The following is a 16,953-nucleotide window of genomic DNA, read 5'->3' on the forward strand; positions in this document are numbered from 1 at the left end:
AACCTGGTTCCTTATGTCTTGTTCTCATGGGGTTATGGCACACTTTGAAATTCAACAGGCTATAGAAAATTTTGCTGCTCAACCAAGAGTGGAAGCATTGTCTGTACCAGTGGTGTGAGTTTAGGCAAGGATTTAACTTCTCAATGACTGTAAAATGAGGGTGATAATGACACTACTTGCTTGGTAGGCTTATTGTAAGAATTAAGTTATATGTTAATATGTAAAACACATTAACAGTGGTGGTACCGTTGTTGTTATTCTGCTTTTGGAGATCATAGTCAGACTGTGTTGGTGGGAAGCAGATCTCCATGCATTCCATTGTGACAACGCTTTACTGTGTAATAACCTGATTAATGTTCGCATTAATCTCTTACTAGCAGGTGAGCTCCTGTCTTAATCACGGCTGAAACCCCAGAGTCCAGAACGGTGTCTGGCACTCAAAAAATTTATTTGTTGGGGCTTCCCTGGTGGTGCAGTGGTTAAGAATCCGCCTGCCAATGCAGGGGACACGGGTTCGAGCCCTGGTCCAGGAAGATCCCACAGGCTGTGGAGCAACTGAACCCGTACACCACAACTACTGAGCCTGTGCTCTAGAGCCCGCAAGCCACAACTACTGAGCCCGTGTGCTGCAACTACTGAAGCCCACGTGCCTAGAGCCCGTGCTCTGCAATGAGAAGCCACCACAATGAGAAGCCTGTGCACTGCAACGAAGAGTAGCCCCCTCTCGCCACAAGTAGAGAAAGCCCCGCGTGCAGCAACGAAGACCCAATGCAGCCATAAATAAATAAATAAATAACTCTGTGCCTCTGTTTAAAAATAAATAAATTAATTAATATATTTGTTGATGGACTGAAAATGTACATCCCAGTGAGGAGATGCTCAGAGATGGAGCACCTGAGCTACACATGTGTGGGGTGGGGAGATGCCCACTCATAAAGGCTCACAGCCTTTCAGAGATCAGACTGCTGGAGAGAGACCAGCACCACCAAGGAGGGGAAGCTGATCTGCTTTTTCTATAAAGTTGTCTTATTTTATCCTCTCCCTGGAACAGGGTGGCAGGACAGGTGAGGTAAATCTAGCTGTGACTCTCACAATAATATCGGGGGCTGAGGAAGGCAGGGCTTTGGGGCTGGGCAGGATGGCAGGTAGGCCTTTCCTCTCCCACCGTCTGCAGCTCAAGGCCTTTCCCATGGTTCTATTAGAACAGGAGGGAGAAGGAATTAGGCTTTGCACCTGACACTGAGGGTTTGTGGTTGAGGCTGGTTTATTTCTGGGCCTACCTCAGGAGTTGATATCGACCCTACAGTTGCATGGTGGAATTAGACAAGATTTGGCAGGGGGTGCAAAATCCAATGCCTTCAGGGCCTGGGTGGATAAAATTAAGCTAAATCAGCTCTATTCAAAGTCAGTGGAGAGTAATAAGGGCTGTGTCTGGACAGAGAATGAATGACCCATCTATAAGCATTCCAATGTAAAACAGTTTAAAAATATTAAAGGCAAACAAAATGGGGCTAGGGGCTGAATTTGACCTTCTAGTACTTTGCAAACTCTAATAAAGTAACAAATCTGACCAGGAGCAAGTCTCCAAAGGTCTCTCATTCTCAGGTTCCTCACTTATAAAACCAAGAATGACGAACTTCCTCATGGGGTTGCTCTAAGAGGTACAGTGAGAACTTGTGTGGAAGCACTTGGATCTGTCAGATACTGAACTGTGTCATAGTTCAAGAGCTTTTGTTTATATTGTTTTAATTGTTTATATTATATCATTTATAGGATTTCTTTTAAATGACTGTGCAGTTGTCACTAGTGGAAATGAGCAAAATAAGCCGCCAAACATCCCATGACATTTCATCTCTCCAAGCCAGTGGCTGGAGCCATACCTGAAGCAGGGAATTGCAGGGGGTGACACTTCATGTTGGTAAGTAGTTCAGAGACAGGGTTTTGGCTTCACAGTCAGGTACCCATCCCGAAGGGCCTGGGGTCTAGAGGAGAGATCAGACAGGCTCTATCAGAGGGCTTCAGTGTGGCCATGCAGGAATCCACACAGTACCAGAACAATTAACAACTCCTCTCTGAGTGAGTGTGAAACAGCCCACTGAGTAAAACTCACCCTGTCAAATCTGATTTTACAAAGGAATGTCAATTGAAGCAATAGTGAGGGGTTTTTTTTGGCTTATCAATTAAAAAGGACTAAAAAATTTAATATCCAGTGCTGGTGAAGACACTGGGGATAGAGGGTAAATCTGATACAGCAGCACAGTGATGCTGTTAAACTGTAAGTGAGATCATGGTCTCTATACTCCAAACTTTCCAGTGGCTTCCCACCTCAGAGGAAAAGCTCCAACGATGGTCTGCCAGCATTGCTTGTAGGGCAAAAACTGAAATCTATCTAAACATTGATGGAAAACTGGTTACATAAATGATATCACATCTTTCCAATAGTCAATTACATAGCAATTAAAAGGAATGAATATACACACTCACACACACACACATGCACATAGGTAGAAACAACTTTGCAAAGACTATGTAAGAATAGCTGTACTTTTGTCACCAGTAGATAAAGAATGAATAAAACCAACCAAACAAAAAGACCTGGTACTTCATCTCTCAAACCCAGCGGCTGGAACCATACTCGAGGCAAGGAGATATATGTGGTTACTTCTAGGAAAAAACCACTAATTTCTCACTTCATGTACTTTGAAACTGTTTGAATTTTTCCCATATAAATGAATTACTTTTATAACTTTTTTAAAACTAGTTTTGTTTTGCTTTATCTGCTTTTTCATTGAAATATACTACCAAAGTTGTAAGAAGGTGAAGAGTGAGCCTGGCAAGACAGATGCAGGCCCAGATCATGAGAGGCCTTTAAAAACTTAGAGTTTACAACATTTTTCAAAGGAGAGGGGGTCCTAAATAAAGAAGTTCAGTTCTACTTTCTTAGACAAATGTAGTACCCACCAAATTTTCTCTGTTTTCTCCCTTTGACCTTTCTTCTAATAACCTCTCTTCCTTCCCTCCTATCTTCTTTCCACAAATGCATATCGAGTGTCACGTGCCAGACCCTGAGGATCCAGTGGTGGATAAGATTCACCCCTATTTACAGAGCAGAGATGAAGTTAATTGAAACTGGAATTGTACAAAATCGCTTCTTTGTTCAATGAGTCTTTCCATTATTTTAGACTAGGGAAGCTCTGTGGTTTTCTCAAATGCTGTGGAAAAGACTGAAGGAGGATTGAGAGGGAGGTCAGAGTTTCCTCATCAAATACGTTGCAAATGAAGAAAGACATGGAGGAATAAACCTATAGATTAAGAGATTTCAGAGATATATCAAGAGATTGCAGTGATATTTATGAGACAACTGGATATTTGAAAGCTGACTGGGTATTTGATGATATTAGAGATTTATTGTTAATTATTTTAAATGTGACAATGGTAGTGTAATTGTTGTGGGTTTAAGTCTCTCTCTGTCAAGAGAATGAGAAGACAAGTCGGACTGGGAGAAAATATTTGCAAAATACATGTCTGATAAGGGACTGTTATCCAAAATACACAAACAACACTTAAAACTCAACAAGGGGGACTTCCCTGGTGGTCCAGTGGTTAAGAATCCACCTTCCACTGCAGGGGGTGTGGGTTCTATCCCTGGTCAGGGAACTAAGATCCCACATGCAGCCAAAAAATCAATCAATCAATTAATCAATCAATAAAAGATGTTTAAAAAAAAACTCAACAAGAAGAAAACAAACAACCTGATTAAAAAATGGGCAAAAGACCTGAACAGGTCTTTTTACCAAAGGCGATATACAGATGGCATGTAAGCATATGAAAAGATGTTCAACATCATGTAACACTAGGGAACTGCAAATTAAAACAACAATGAGATACCACTATACAGCTATTACAATAGTGAAAATCCAGAACACTGACAACATCAAATGCTGGTGAGAATGTAGAGCATCAGGAACTCTCATTCACTGCTGCTGGGAATATATAATGGTACAACTACTCTGAAAGACAGTTTGGCAGTTTCCTACAAAACTAAACATATGCTTACCATACAAGCCAGCAATCTCTCTCCATGGTATTTATTCAATTGAGTTGAAAAACCTATGCCCATACAAAGCCATGCACAAGGATGTTTATAGCAGCCTTAGTGATAACTGCCAAAACTTGGAAGCAATCGAGATATTCTTCAGCAAACTGTGGTACTTCCAAACAGTGGAATATTATATAGCACTAAAAAGAAATGAGCTATCAAGCCATGAACAGACATAAAGGAAACTTAAATGCATATTACTAAGCAAAAGAAGTCAATCTGAAAAGACTGCTCACTGTATGATTCTAACTATATGACATTCTGAGAAGGGCAAACCATGAAGACAGTAGAAGATCAGTGGTTCCTGGGAGTCATGGGAGAGGGAGGGATAAAAAGAGCACAAAGGATTTTTAGAGCAGTGAAACTACTCTGTATGATACTACAATGGTAGATACATGTCATTATACATTCGTCAAAACCCATAGAATGTACAACACCAAGAGTGAACCCTATAATAAACTATGGACTTTGGGTGATATTGATGTGTCAATGTAGGTTCATAGAGTATAACAAATGTATCACTCTGGTGCTGGGATGCTGATAGTGGAGGAGGCTGTGTGTGTGCAGACAGAGTATTTGGGAACTCTCTGTACTTTCCACTCCACTTTGCTGTGAACCTAAAAGTGCTCTAAAAATAAAGTTTATTAATTTAAAAAATCCTTCTCTTATAGAGATACATAATGAAATACTTATGGACAAGCTGTTACGCTACATAATGAAATACTTATGGACAAGATGTTATGCTATCTGTGATCTGTATCAAAACAATATGTTGGGGAGAAGTGGGTAGGGGTATAAATGGAACAAGACTGAGAATTGAGTTGATAGTAGAAATAGGGTGAAGGGTACATGGGGATTTATTATGCTATTCCCCTATCTTTGTCTGTGTTTGAAAATCTTCAATGATAAAAATTTTTAAGAAGACAAAAGGGTCATATCTACAATTTCTTTGGACTTTCACTTTGGTGAAAATAGAGGAATGGGGTAGGAAGATGAGGGAAAGCAGATAGCCTGGAGCTTGGAAGTATGATTTGGAAGTGGACACGGTCCAGACTAGAGGAGGCAGGAAGGAAGACATAGGGCAAAGGACAGCACCAAAAATGGAAAGGGAGGGAAGAACAGAAAAGGAATGTGGGCTCACCGCCTTCCCCTAACCTCTCTCTTCCCCTTTTCCTCACTCACTCACTCCTTACCCTTTCTCTCTGTAGGTGAGGAAGGAAATCATCTTGGGAACTTAACAATGAAGATTCCAGGCACCAACCCATGAAATTCCAATTCAGTCAGCATGGTCTGGGAATCTACATTTTCAACACGTGCTGTTGGAGAACTGGATGGGTATATGAACCTCCCTTGAACCCAGTACGTGGCTTCTGTGAGCAGCTTGCTATTTCTGTCACTAACCTTTACTCTGCCAGACTGGAGACCAAATCACTCTCCCTTTCGAAGCCTCTGTGACAGCTGTCTACTGTTTCAAAGCAGGAAAAAATAAAGGGAATGATAGATTATGCAAAGGAAGTTGTTTACCGATTTCCTTTAATGTATGTGTGGAACCATGCAAATGCTAAGGGTCTCTTGAGTGGGAAAAAGAAATTTATTAGCCAGCTATGGCTTGAAAGACCTCTCCTTTAAGACCTTCTAACTCTTTGTGCTAATGTTCTCTGATTTTATATTCACTCAACAACCTTTTGATTTTTAATGGGATTCTACTAAGAATTAAAAAACAAAAACAAAAGCACTTACCAGTTGCCCTAAGTGATGTGGTCCTCTTGGTAGTCCTACCTTTTATCATCAGTTTTAATCGATTGCCTTTTGCTTCCCTGGTCTCCTGAAAGCCTATATTCAGAGGAACTAGAAGATGTGATCACCCATCAGCAAACTAATAATCTTTAGGACTGGGTAAGGTAATGAATCAGTCCATGGAGCTGAGCTGGAACTACCAGGAGAACAGTGACCGCAGGGCTAAGTCATCATCACATTAGGGGTAGCTCGAAAATTCCCTTGCCCACACGTTCTTGGCCACATCCCTCCCACTAGGGAAAGAACAAGAAACTATAACGAAGTAATCAGAATGCAGCCTTACTTACTTAGATTCCAGTGCCTGCTCAAGCATAAAAGGGTCTTGAGATGGTGAAACCAGCCAAGTTGGGGAGAGAAGTTCTGAAGCAAATAGGGCAGTCTGCCTGCCCCTGGGCCCTGATGCTGACAGGGTCATTCCCATGGAGTGATGCGCCTTCCTCTGCCACCTCTGATATAAGGAGGGGACAGGAAAGAACTACAAGCAACTGGAGCCCACACTCTCCCACAGAACAAGTCAGACAGACTCAGTTGTTCGGTTCAAAGCATCCTCCCTCCTTGACCCACCTCCTACCTTGCCCCCTCCCACCAACCAAAAGAAAAGGAGGCAAAGGTCTAAAGCCTTCTAGAGGCCTTTCTGTTCCCACTTGTAACCTATGTGGTCCAGCATTGTTTTTTGAACCATAACTACCCAGGGGCCTGCTGGCATCCATTCAGGCCTACCTCTAGCTGGCATTTGCTAGCTCTCTAAGAGGTTAGAAAGCAAGTCACTCCTTGTCCCCTCAAGGACCTCGCTGAGGCACAGGCTGCTATGGGGACACCAAGTGGGGAGACGTGAGGTACGCGAGGGCCCATGATGACTCACAGGAAAGCCTAAGTGCAAATCCCTCAGCAGCGCACCTTGGCCAAGGCAGGGGAAATGACTGAACCCTCCCTCTACTTCCCTCAAAGGGTTCGGGGATAAAGTGAGCATCCGGGCTGAGGAGACCAAGAGGGAAAGCCTTGACGTGGAAACTGGCTCACGTCAGCTACGAAAAATACACAGCGTGCTCAGTATGAGCACTCCTCAGGCAGGAATTACAATTTATAGAGTAGGAAGAGGATTCTGGCAACTAGTTCAGAGGAGGGGTCTGAAGAGGGACGGGGAAGAGGGGCAAATATCAGCGAGGGTCAGGCTGGTGCACCAACGAGCCCAGGTGAGTGAGGAGACAGTGTGAATTGGTCACGGGGTTACCCAGACAGGTGAGGCCCACGGGCCAACGAGAGGCAGGTGGGCAGGAGGCCAGAAACAAATAAGGAAAAGCCCGAGAACGAGAAGGGAGAGAAGAGGCGAACACAGCCCGGGCCCGGCGCAGCTGGGGACTACGTGGGGAGTGGGGTCGTGGCGGTGGCCGCAAACAAAACGCTGCAAAGAGAAGCGCTGAGGAAGACGCTCCGGGAAGCTTCTCCGCTGAGTCAACGCCCCGCCCACGACGTCCTTAAAGCCCCGCCCCAAGCGCCTAGCGCACACCCGGCGCCGAGTTCCGTTTCGTCGCGCGGCCATATACTTCCGGCTGCGGCGCGCTGGCGGAAAGGGTTTGGTGACGGACCGTACCGGTGATGGGCGCGGGGTGAGTAGAGGGCGCTGGAGACCGTAGGCTGTCTTGGATTGCTTGTTGGAGCTGCGGGAGAAGGGGTCGGCGGCGGGGAACAACGCGGGGCCGACCCCCGGCCTTTCCGCCGCCGAGGTGGCCGCCCCGCGCCGTCTCTGCGGCGCCAGTTCCGGGCCACTGCCTTCGTTCTCCCTTCGCTCTGCCGCGCCAGAGCTCCGCACAAGCACCACGATGTCGGCCCCTTACCCAGGCCCCCTTCGCCTCCTCTTCCCATAAGAGACTTCCAGATCTTAAAGATTTTTGACTGATTTTAAGGTAAAAATACATCCCCAGGCAGACGCGATCCAAATGTAGGAGTTCTGTGTTTCCAGGTTGGCACTTTAGAGGTGAAGTTGTAACGAGAACGGTGGAGGGGACTCATCCGGGCAAGAGATGTGAGGCCAACAGACAAACTTAAGAGTAGGTTAGCGGATCCCTAGAAATTCGAGTGGAATCACGCTTTAAGAGCGATACTCCTCAGAATCACTTCTTTATGAACGAGCTAATTGTCTCCTTCTGGGAAGAATTATAAATGTGTAGCTAATGGAGATGACCAAATCAAGGGGCTGAGGGCTACTTGAGAAAAGAAGACCACTAGTTGTCTTAAGCATTGTATGTAAACTGTACTTACGAGAAGGCTATGGGGGTGGGGTGGAGGACCTTAGGGAAAGAATCAACCCAAGAGAGAAGTAACATGGTGTTTTCACAAAATTGCTGGACTGTGTGGGCAGGGATTTTTTTTTTTTAATCAGGCCTAGGCTACTTGAGTGAACCACCCTTCAAGAACATCCATCTATCTTTTACTTCTGTGCTGACAACCTGAGTTCTAAATTGGTTTCCCATGACTTTGCCATTGTTAGGAAGGTGTGTTTGGGGGGTGGACACAAATGCATCAGTCTGAAGAAAGAGCCAGCTCCATAAGTGTCTTCCCAGAATGCAATCCTGCCAGCTATGGTCACCCATTCCAGTGTTACAGCAGATTTCATGAGCTGGAAATGCTTTCTTATATATGATCTAAATCTGTGTATCCTGATTCTCATTCTCCTAAGAGATGAGGCCAGTACTCCGCATCCCCAGCTTTCAGTAACGTAAAGACCTTTGTGCCTGAATGGGAATACCATAGGAGCTGGAACTCTATACGTGGGTAGAGGCATAGGAGTTCCTGATATCTCTGCTTGAACGAAGAGAGGAGGAAGTGTGTTTCTGGTGTCCAGAGTTAAAATTTGTAACGTGTTTTGCCAAAAAATTAATGTTACATCTGGTGCTGAGAGGTAGTTTACTTGTCATTATCAAGTATTTGTCAAGTACATACTGTGTGCCCACTGCTGTGATAGGTTCTGAGGAGACATTGGTGGGCAGAATCTCACACTGTCCCTGCTCTTGTTGAGCTTATCGTCTAATGTAGTGTAGTTGAACCAGTATTGCACAGGACCTCACTTCTTGAACAACACAGGTGAGACCCAGAAAGGGTCTGGAAAGACTGAGTAGATGAAATAGCACCAAGTTGATAACGCCTAAGCACATGCACGTGACAGCAGAAGAAACTCACAGGCTCTCAGAGCCTGTTAACTTTGACTTCGGACACAGTTTTAGCAAGCTGGATTACCTGGCTTTCCAGCTCATAGTAGCCAAAAAGCAACAAATCGGAAAGAGGGAGGATGATTACAGAGAAAAGTGGGATGCAAAATGATGGTCCAAAACTTAATTACAAAGAGGAGGCACCAAAACAGAACACAACAGCCTGGATCCCTTGAGTACAAGGCAGTGTTTCTGGGTATGTTCTATAGACTTGTTCCATGGCATCAACTAATGATCAGAGAAGGGTTAAATGGGAAACACAGAGTTAACAAACTGGATTCTTTGCTATAGAGCTTCTCAGTGTCTTTAATAAGACCTGAACTCATTTTTCTTGGCGCATCCCTCCAGGGCAGTGTTGTGCAGCACACACTTGGGAGAATGCTGGTATAAATTAAAACATGAGGGCAGCAGCGTGCTGGGCAGTATTGGTGTTCAGAGTTGTGATGCTAAGTCAGAGTGAATTATGTTTAACATGCTGTGCTTAATGAGGCGCAGAATAAGGATGCACATTTTGGGGGTTTTTTTTGTTTTGTTTTGTTTTTGCGGTCCGCGGGCCTCTCACTGTTGTGGCCTCTCCCGTTGCGGAGCACGGGCTCTGGACGTGCAGACTCAGCGGCCATGGCTCACGGGCCCAGCTGTTCCGCGGCACGTGGGATCTGCCCAGACCGGGGCACGAACCTGTGTCCCCTGCATCGGCAGGCGGACTCTCAACCACTGCGCCATCAGGGAAGCCCCTTGGTTTTTTTAAAAAATAAATTTATTTTATTTATTTTTGGCTGCGTTGGGTCTTCGTTGCTGTGCGTCGGCTTTTCTCTGGTTGTGAAGAGTGGGGCCACTGGTTGCGGTGTGCAAGCTTCTCATTGCGGTGGCTTCTCGTTGTGGAGCACGGACTCTAGGTGTGCGGGCTTCAGTAGTTGTGGCACGTGGGCTCAGTAGCTGTGGCTTGCAAGCTCTAGAGCGCAGGCTCAGTAGTTATGGTGCGCGGGCTTAGTTACTCCGCGGCATGTGGGATCTTCCCAGACCAGGGCTCGAATCCGTGTCCCCTGCATTGGCAGGCAGATTCTTAAACCACTGCACCACCAGGGAATCCCACATTTTAGTTTTTTTCTATCAAAATGGTTAAACATTTTGGAAAGGAGTCTGGAAGAGTAATTTATATATCTCCTTTAGTCTTTATCGATGTTGGATACATGAGGCATTTGTATTTGAAAGGCCATTATGTGGTAAAAAGGCTTTTCCTACTTGACATGAGTCCCTGATCCCCATTTATAACATTGTTTCTGTGAGGCAATATGCTCAGAGTTCCCAACAGCCTACTTACAAATGGAATTTTAGAATAGCACACGTTTGCAGTTGGACACTGTACTAAAACAAGCCCTCTGGCCACTGTTAAGTGTTTTGAAGTAAGTTCCAAAAAAGAAATTAGTGAACATTAAATTTCTAACTTGTTTATGTCCATCCTGAGTGTTCTCTAATTGTATATATGCAAAATTGTATATATGCAATATATGCAGTATGATTTTTATGAAGTTGTAATCGGTGTATACATACAGGCCTGTGACCTGCTTTTCTCAGTTACTAATACTATATAAATATTTCTGATATCTGTATATGTATGATTTATTTATAGCTATATGATATTTAATTGTGTGAGTAGACTATAGTTTGCTTAATAATAGAGTAGCAGCAGCAGCAAGAGCAGATCTGTATATCTGGGAACTTTTTTCTTTATTTTTGAGCACAGAAATGTTTTCTTCATGCTGATTCTCAATCCATAATTTTAAAAGCTCTTTGTTTTCTCCATTTCTTCTACATTTTGACTTTTATACAGTTTCATGAGATACTGCCAGCTGTCATACATATTCTTTAATTTTGCTCTTTTCCTTCATAGTTAAAGAGCTGTTGCCTCGTTTATCTGCAGTGAATACTACTGAGGCTAGCAGTTTGTTGTTTTTGTCATGCTTAATGATTTCCAGCTTTGTCTAATTTGGACTATGACTTTACTAGCCTTTTCTTTTTTTTAATTAATTTATTTTATTTTATTATTTTATTTATTTATTTTTGGTTGCGTTGGGTCTTCGTTGCTGCGTGCAGGCTTTTCTCTCGTTTCGGCCCATGGGGGCTACTCTTCGTTGCGGTGCGTGGGCTTCTCATTGCGGTGGCTTCTCTTGTTGCGGAGCACGGGCTGTAGGCGCATGGGCTTCAGTAGTTGTGGCACCTGGGCTCAGTATCTGTGGCTCATGGGCTCTAGAGCACAGGCTCAGTAGTTGTGGTGCACAGGCTTAGTTGCTCTGCGGCATGTGGGATCTTCCCGGACCAGGGCTCGAACCTGTGTCCCCTCCATTGGCAGGCAGATTCTTAACTACTGTGCCACCAGGGAAGCCCGACTTTTTGTTTTTATATTTTGCGTTCATTTTAATTTTTTTAAAAAGGACATTAGGCAACAAGATAATTCAGCAAACACTTGCCCAAATACTGCTGTATTGAGTAAGATAGTGAAGGTGCCCAAAAAGAATGGTTGATTGTCAAAAAGTACCACCATAAGACAACTAGAAATGTTCTTTAGTAAATTAAGTGTCGGAGAGGTGATGTAGGAGTGTTTGTTATATTAAGTTGTTATATTAAGATTTGAAAGTATTCAACTCAAGAGCTCCCTGAATTTAATATTTTGTTTTATTTTGTTTTTACTAGAAACATTTAAGATGGTCCTTGATTTATGGCCATTTAGTGGGTGATTCTAGGAGTGGTCCTCACAGTGAACTAAGCTGCTTGCTTCCCTCCCACTGAATTCCCTGCAGATTTGTCCTCACCTCAACTTAGATGGGGTTTGCCTTCACTTATTTCTGGAAAGTTAGGTTAAAATTATGATTAAAAAAATACTTTTTTCTCTCCATGACATGCAAGACCTAATCATATTTATTTTCTACAGCATTTCTCTATCTATAGCTATCTGTTTACATTCTGACTGGGAACACTGGGATCACTTTCATCATGCCTACAGTGGTGGTAATGGACGTATCCCTTTCCATGACCCGACCTGTGTCTATCGAGGGGTCCGAGGAATATCAGCGCAAGCACCTGGCAGCCCATGGTTTGACAATGCTGTTTGAACACATGGCCACAAATTACAAGCTTGAGTTTACAGCTCTGGTGGTTTTTTCATCACTCTGGGAATTGATGGTTCCCTTCACAAGAGATTATAACACCCTACAGGTACAAAAAGGAATGAGTTATTGTATGTACCGGGCCCAATTTATAGGAAGGAAAACAGTATTATCATATTGCACTGAATATTTAGAACTGGTATTATTTAAAGATAAGTCTATGGGTATAATATCTGAGTATAACTGTAAAACAAAGATTCATAACCAGTAGGCCTTCTGCCTTTGATAGAGCTATGAGTTAGAGCTGTGAGTTGTTGCTGTAGCCTCCTCTTTTGGTTTTCTGGAATTCTCTGTGGGAGGGGACCATCTCAGGATGTAGTGCCCTGTCCCCTAAAGTTCAGGATCTTTAGGTTCAACACTTTTCTACTTTTCTATAAAACTTGAGATGAAAAACAGTCCTTCCAGGGACTTCCCTGGTGGCTCAGTGATTAAGAATCCGCCTACCAATGCAAGGGACACAGGTTTGAGCCCTGGTCGAGAAGATCCCACATACCATGGAGCAACTAAGCCCATGCGGCACAACTACTGAGCCTGCAAGCCACAGCTACTGAGCCCATGCACCTAGAGCCCGTGCTACGCAAAGAGAAAAGCCACCGCAAGGAGAAACCCATGCACCACAACAAAGAGTAGCCACCGCTTGCTGCAACTAGAGAAACCCCACATGCAGCAATGAAGACCCAACACAGCCAAAAATAAATAAATTTTAAAAAAAGAAAAATAGTCCTTCCTTACAAAATCCTTATTCTAGAGTAATTCAGGAGTATATTTCCTCCGCAACAAATAGCCTTTGATTTACAGATGCCAAGAAATCATTTTAAAACCTTGATTGATAGGTGTTACCTTCCAAAGGTGTTGTCTGTGATATGCCAAAGAATTACTTTCTGACAACATCTCTAAATTATTACTATTTCCAACAATACCTAGCCCAGTTCCTTGCCCATAGTGAGCAGTCAGTAAGTGTTTGTGGAATTAAAATGAACAGTTTAATAGTTGCTAGGCAGTTTAGAAATCCAGGATCAGTATAGTTTGCTTTTTAAAATATAAATAATAAAATTTTGTTAAATCATTTATTATCTCACATTTTTTTAAAAAATCTATTTATTTATTTTGGCTGCACCGGGTCTTAGTTGCAGCATGTGAACTTTCAGTTGCAGCATGCAGACCCTTAGTTGTGGAATGCAGAGTCTCAGTTGCAGCATGTGGGCTTCTTAGTTTTGGCGTGTGGACTCTTAGTTGCGGCATGTGAACTCTTAGTTACAGCATGAATGTGGGATCTAGTTCTCTGACCAGAGGTCGAACCCAGGCCCCCTGCATTGGGAGCATGGAGTCTTACCCACTGGACCACCAAGGAAGTCCCTATCTCACATTTTTTTAAGTGACTCAAAAGCTTTTTTTTTTTTCATTTTTTAATTGCACTGGATTTCTTATAGATGAGTAAACTAAGAATCTTGGATGTTCAGCAGTTCTGAAATTTAAAGAATTGCTATATAGGTAGTGAAGAGTAATGGTTGAGTCCTGGAGTCTGACTGACTGGGTTCAAATCTAGATTCTGCCACTTCTAGATGTAAGACCTGGGAAAGTGACCTAATCGTTTTGTACCTCAGTTTCCTTATTTAAAAAATAGGTTAATTGGGCTTCCCTGGTGACGCAGTGGTTAAGAATCCGCCTGCCAATGCAGGGGACATGGGTTCAAGCCCTGGTCCGGGAAGATCCCGCATGCCGCAGAGCAACTAAGCCTGTGCACCACAACTACTGAGCCTGCGCTCTAGAGCCCGTGAGCCACAACTACTGAAGCCTGCGTGCCACAACTACTGAAGCCTGCTTGCCACAACTACTGAAGCCCACACACCTAGAGCCCGTGCTCCGCAACAAGAGAAGCCACCGCAATGAGAAGCCTGCACACCGCAACAAAGAGTAGCCCCCGCTAACCACAACTAGAGAAAGTCCGTGCACAGCAACGAAGACCCAACGCAGCCAAAAATAAATAAATGAAATTTTTTTTAAATAAAGAAAATAAAAATAGATTCATTATCTATACCTTATAGCAGGGGTCCCCAACCCCCACCCCCAGCCACACAGCGGGAGGTGAGGAGTGGGCAGCCAGCAAAGCTTCATCTGCTGCTCCTCATCGCTCACATTACCGCCTTAACCATCCCCTGCCCCGCCCCACCCACCCCCCGTCTGGAAAAACTGTCTTCCACGAAACTGGTGCCTGACCAAAAAGGTTGGGGACCACTGCGTTATAGGATGTTGTCATGATTAAATGCATGTAAAATGCCTAGAATGATGATAGTATTCAGTAAATTTTGTCATTATTTTTGTGATGTCTTCAAACGTTTTTCATTTTAATTATTTCTTTCAAGGTCCACTTAATAAAGATATGAACTTGATGGACAATTCACTCTCACCTGATGAGAGAACAGAATAAAGGGAAGCTCTTTTTTTTTTTTTTTTGTGGTGGTACGCGGGCCTCTCACTGTGTGGCCTCTCCCGTTGCAGAGCACAGGCTCCGGACGTGCAGGCTCAGTGGCCATGGCTCACGGGCCCAGCCGCTCCGCGGCATGTGGGATCTTCCCGGAGCAGGGCACGAACCCATGTACCCTGCATCGGCAGGCAGACTCTCAACCACTGAGCCACCAGGGAAGCCCAGGGAAGCTCTTTTAATCATCCTTTATAGTTGAGGAAATCTTTTTTACCATTTTTCTTTAAGAACGTATGATTTGGGCTCTCAGAAACACAGTGTCCCCTGTGTAACATTCATGCTTTGAACAGTTTATGTTTTTTTCTGGTAACAAATTAAAACAGTAAATAATAATGAGCAATTTTATCTTTCATTCAATCAGGAAGCACTAAGTAATATGGATGATTATGATAAAACCTGCTTGGAGTCTGCATTAGTTGGTGTTTGCAATATCGTTCAGCAAGAATGGGGTGGTGCAATTCCTTGTCAGGTAATGATCAATTCTTTTTCTTTGCCCTAAGTTAAAATCATTAACCACTGAGGCGCTTCATTTTTGTTCAGGCTCTGACACAGCATACATTGTAATTTCCACAAACTGTATTATACACTTTTGGTATCTTTTTAAAAGAAGGCACTAAATCAACACTAATATATTCAGAAAGCAGCACAAATATGCCTTAAGGAAAGCATCCTCCTAGTAAATTGACTTACCTCAAACTAGCATTGTTTGTATAAAACACAAAGGGCTCACAGTGGAATTTTAGAACACCCCCTGGAAGGGGCGATTATAATTTTGAGTGATATAATTGTAAACATCAGTACAATATAGTCTATCTTCATTATTCCAGTGTAGCATTTATTCAGCAGACTTTTAACCTTCTCAACTACCTGGGTTGTCTAAAAAGTGAGGTGTATGTCATAAAATCTGTTGCCCTTTCCTTAAGAGTCCACAATAGGTCCACATATAGCATCAAATCAGAGCAGAGTTGTAGCAATTGGAAGTTTGCTATAAACAGGTTCTTTGAGAAGTGGTAGCATATTTTAAAGGAGAAAACAGAAAAGTTGCTAAAAGGAAAATCATAATAGTCTACAACAGGAATCAGCAAACTTTTTCCGTATTTTAGGCTTTGTGGGTGTCAGTGGCAACTCCTCAACTCTGTTGTCATAGCATGAAAGCAGTCACAGGTAATAAGTAAATAAATGGGCATGGCTCTGTTCCAGTAAAACTTTATTTACAGAAACAGGCAGTGGGCCATAGTATATGATTTTTTATTATAGGGTCAAATACGGGATTCCTCAGTAGTGTCAGTAGCATCACCGATATTTGTTTTTTAAATAAGTATAAGATTGTGGCTGCCTTGTGGTGAGGAAAGGTTAGGGGCTGACCCAAATAAAACATGAGGGAATATGAGAAGTGATGGAACTGGTCTGTATCTTGATAGTAGAAGTGGTTACATCACTGAATGCATTTGTCAGAACTCATAGAACTATATACTAAAAAGGGTGAATTTTGTTGCTTATGAAATATATCTCAATAAACCCAGCTTTTTTTTTTTAAGCTTTTTTGTTTTTTCTTACTGTTTTTTCTTACTCAGGTAGTTGAGTTATTTTATACAGTATGAACTCATGGGTTAGTGAAGACCCTGAGCTACTACTAAAAGGTTAAAAATCAGATCACTTTAGTGGACACTTGCTAAAAAAGCCAGTAAATACCTTTTGATCAGTTTCCTTTCAGAAATAAAAACCTTTGTCACCTTGCTTCATAAACATTAGTTCATAAAACCATGCATACAGACTGTCTAATTTCCTAGCAATATAAAGAATAAGTGAAGTTTTGTTGTCAATATCTTCTGAACTGGAAGCTAGCAGGTAGCACAGTTTCATTTGCTACTTCTTCAGTGGTTTTAGAGAAGAAACTCAGAAAACACATAAGAGCCAGACCTTGTGCACCATGCAGACTTCTGCCTTTTAATATTTTTTTCTTCCTTTGCAAAAAGGAGGAATCTGAATTTGAGATATACTGTACCCTGAGGGGAAGGAGCTGGGCCTGGATCCACTTAGACTTGCTTGGTGAGTTTTGGGGTGAACCAGGTCCAAAACACGGTGGACGTTATTAGTGATTGTTTTTATAATCAGTTACTATCAAACAGATTTGTTTTAATGTGGAATGTTTTTAACCAAGTTTTTAAAGAGCTGGACTGTGTTTTCATTATCTGAGTAAAGTCT

The 16,953-nt window shown here is 42.9% G+C and overlaps 2 protein-coding genes across 7 annotated transcripts in view; one reads left to right on the forward strand and one right to left on the reverse strand.

Annotated features, from left to right (window-relative positions):
* SLC24A1 (solute carrier family 24 member 1) overlaps positions 1 to 7,346 on the reverse strand; it is a 42,160-nt gene extending 34,814 nt beyond the window's left edge. For 2 of the 4 annotated variants that reach the window (XM_049705890.1, XM_049705889.1), the window contains exons 1-2: positions 2,962 to 3,096; positions 1,881 to 1,982 (exon numbers count right to left, since the gene is read on the reverse strand). The gene's annotated coding sequence lies outside the window, so the exon portion shown is untranslated. Of the gene's footprint in view, positions 1 to 1,880; positions 1,983 to 2,961; positions 4,805 to 5,839; positions 5,933 to 6,183 lie in introns of those variants that run through there. The other 2 variants (XM_049705887.1, XM_049705888.1) reach the window with 2 other exon arrangements.
* Positions 7,347 to 7,474: 128 nt separating this feature from the next.
* The window catches only part of INTS14 (integrator complex subunit 14), a 37,142-nt gene continuing 27,663 nt past the window's right edge, over positions 7,475 to 16,953 (forward strand). The window contains exons 1-3 of one of the 3 annotated variants that reach the window (XM_004276204.4): positions 7,475 to 7,503; positions 12,032 to 12,315; positions 15,110 to 15,217. In XM_004276204.4, coding sequence (XP_004276252.1) covers positions 12,094 to 12,315; positions 15,110 to 15,217 — 330 coding nt within the window. In that variant the 5' untranslated portion in view covers positions 7,475 to 7,503; positions 12,032 to 12,093. The other 2 variants (XM_033439902.2, XM_033439903.2) reach the window with 2 other exon arrangements.

Source organism: Orcinus orca, chromosome 2, assembly GCF_937001465.1.
Source record: "Orcinus orca chromosome 2, mOrcOrc1.1, whole genome shotgun sequence".
NCBI classification, from domain to species: domain Eukaryota; kingdom Metazoa; phylum Chordata; class Mammalia; order Artiodactyla; family Delphinidae; genus Orcinus; species Orcinus orca.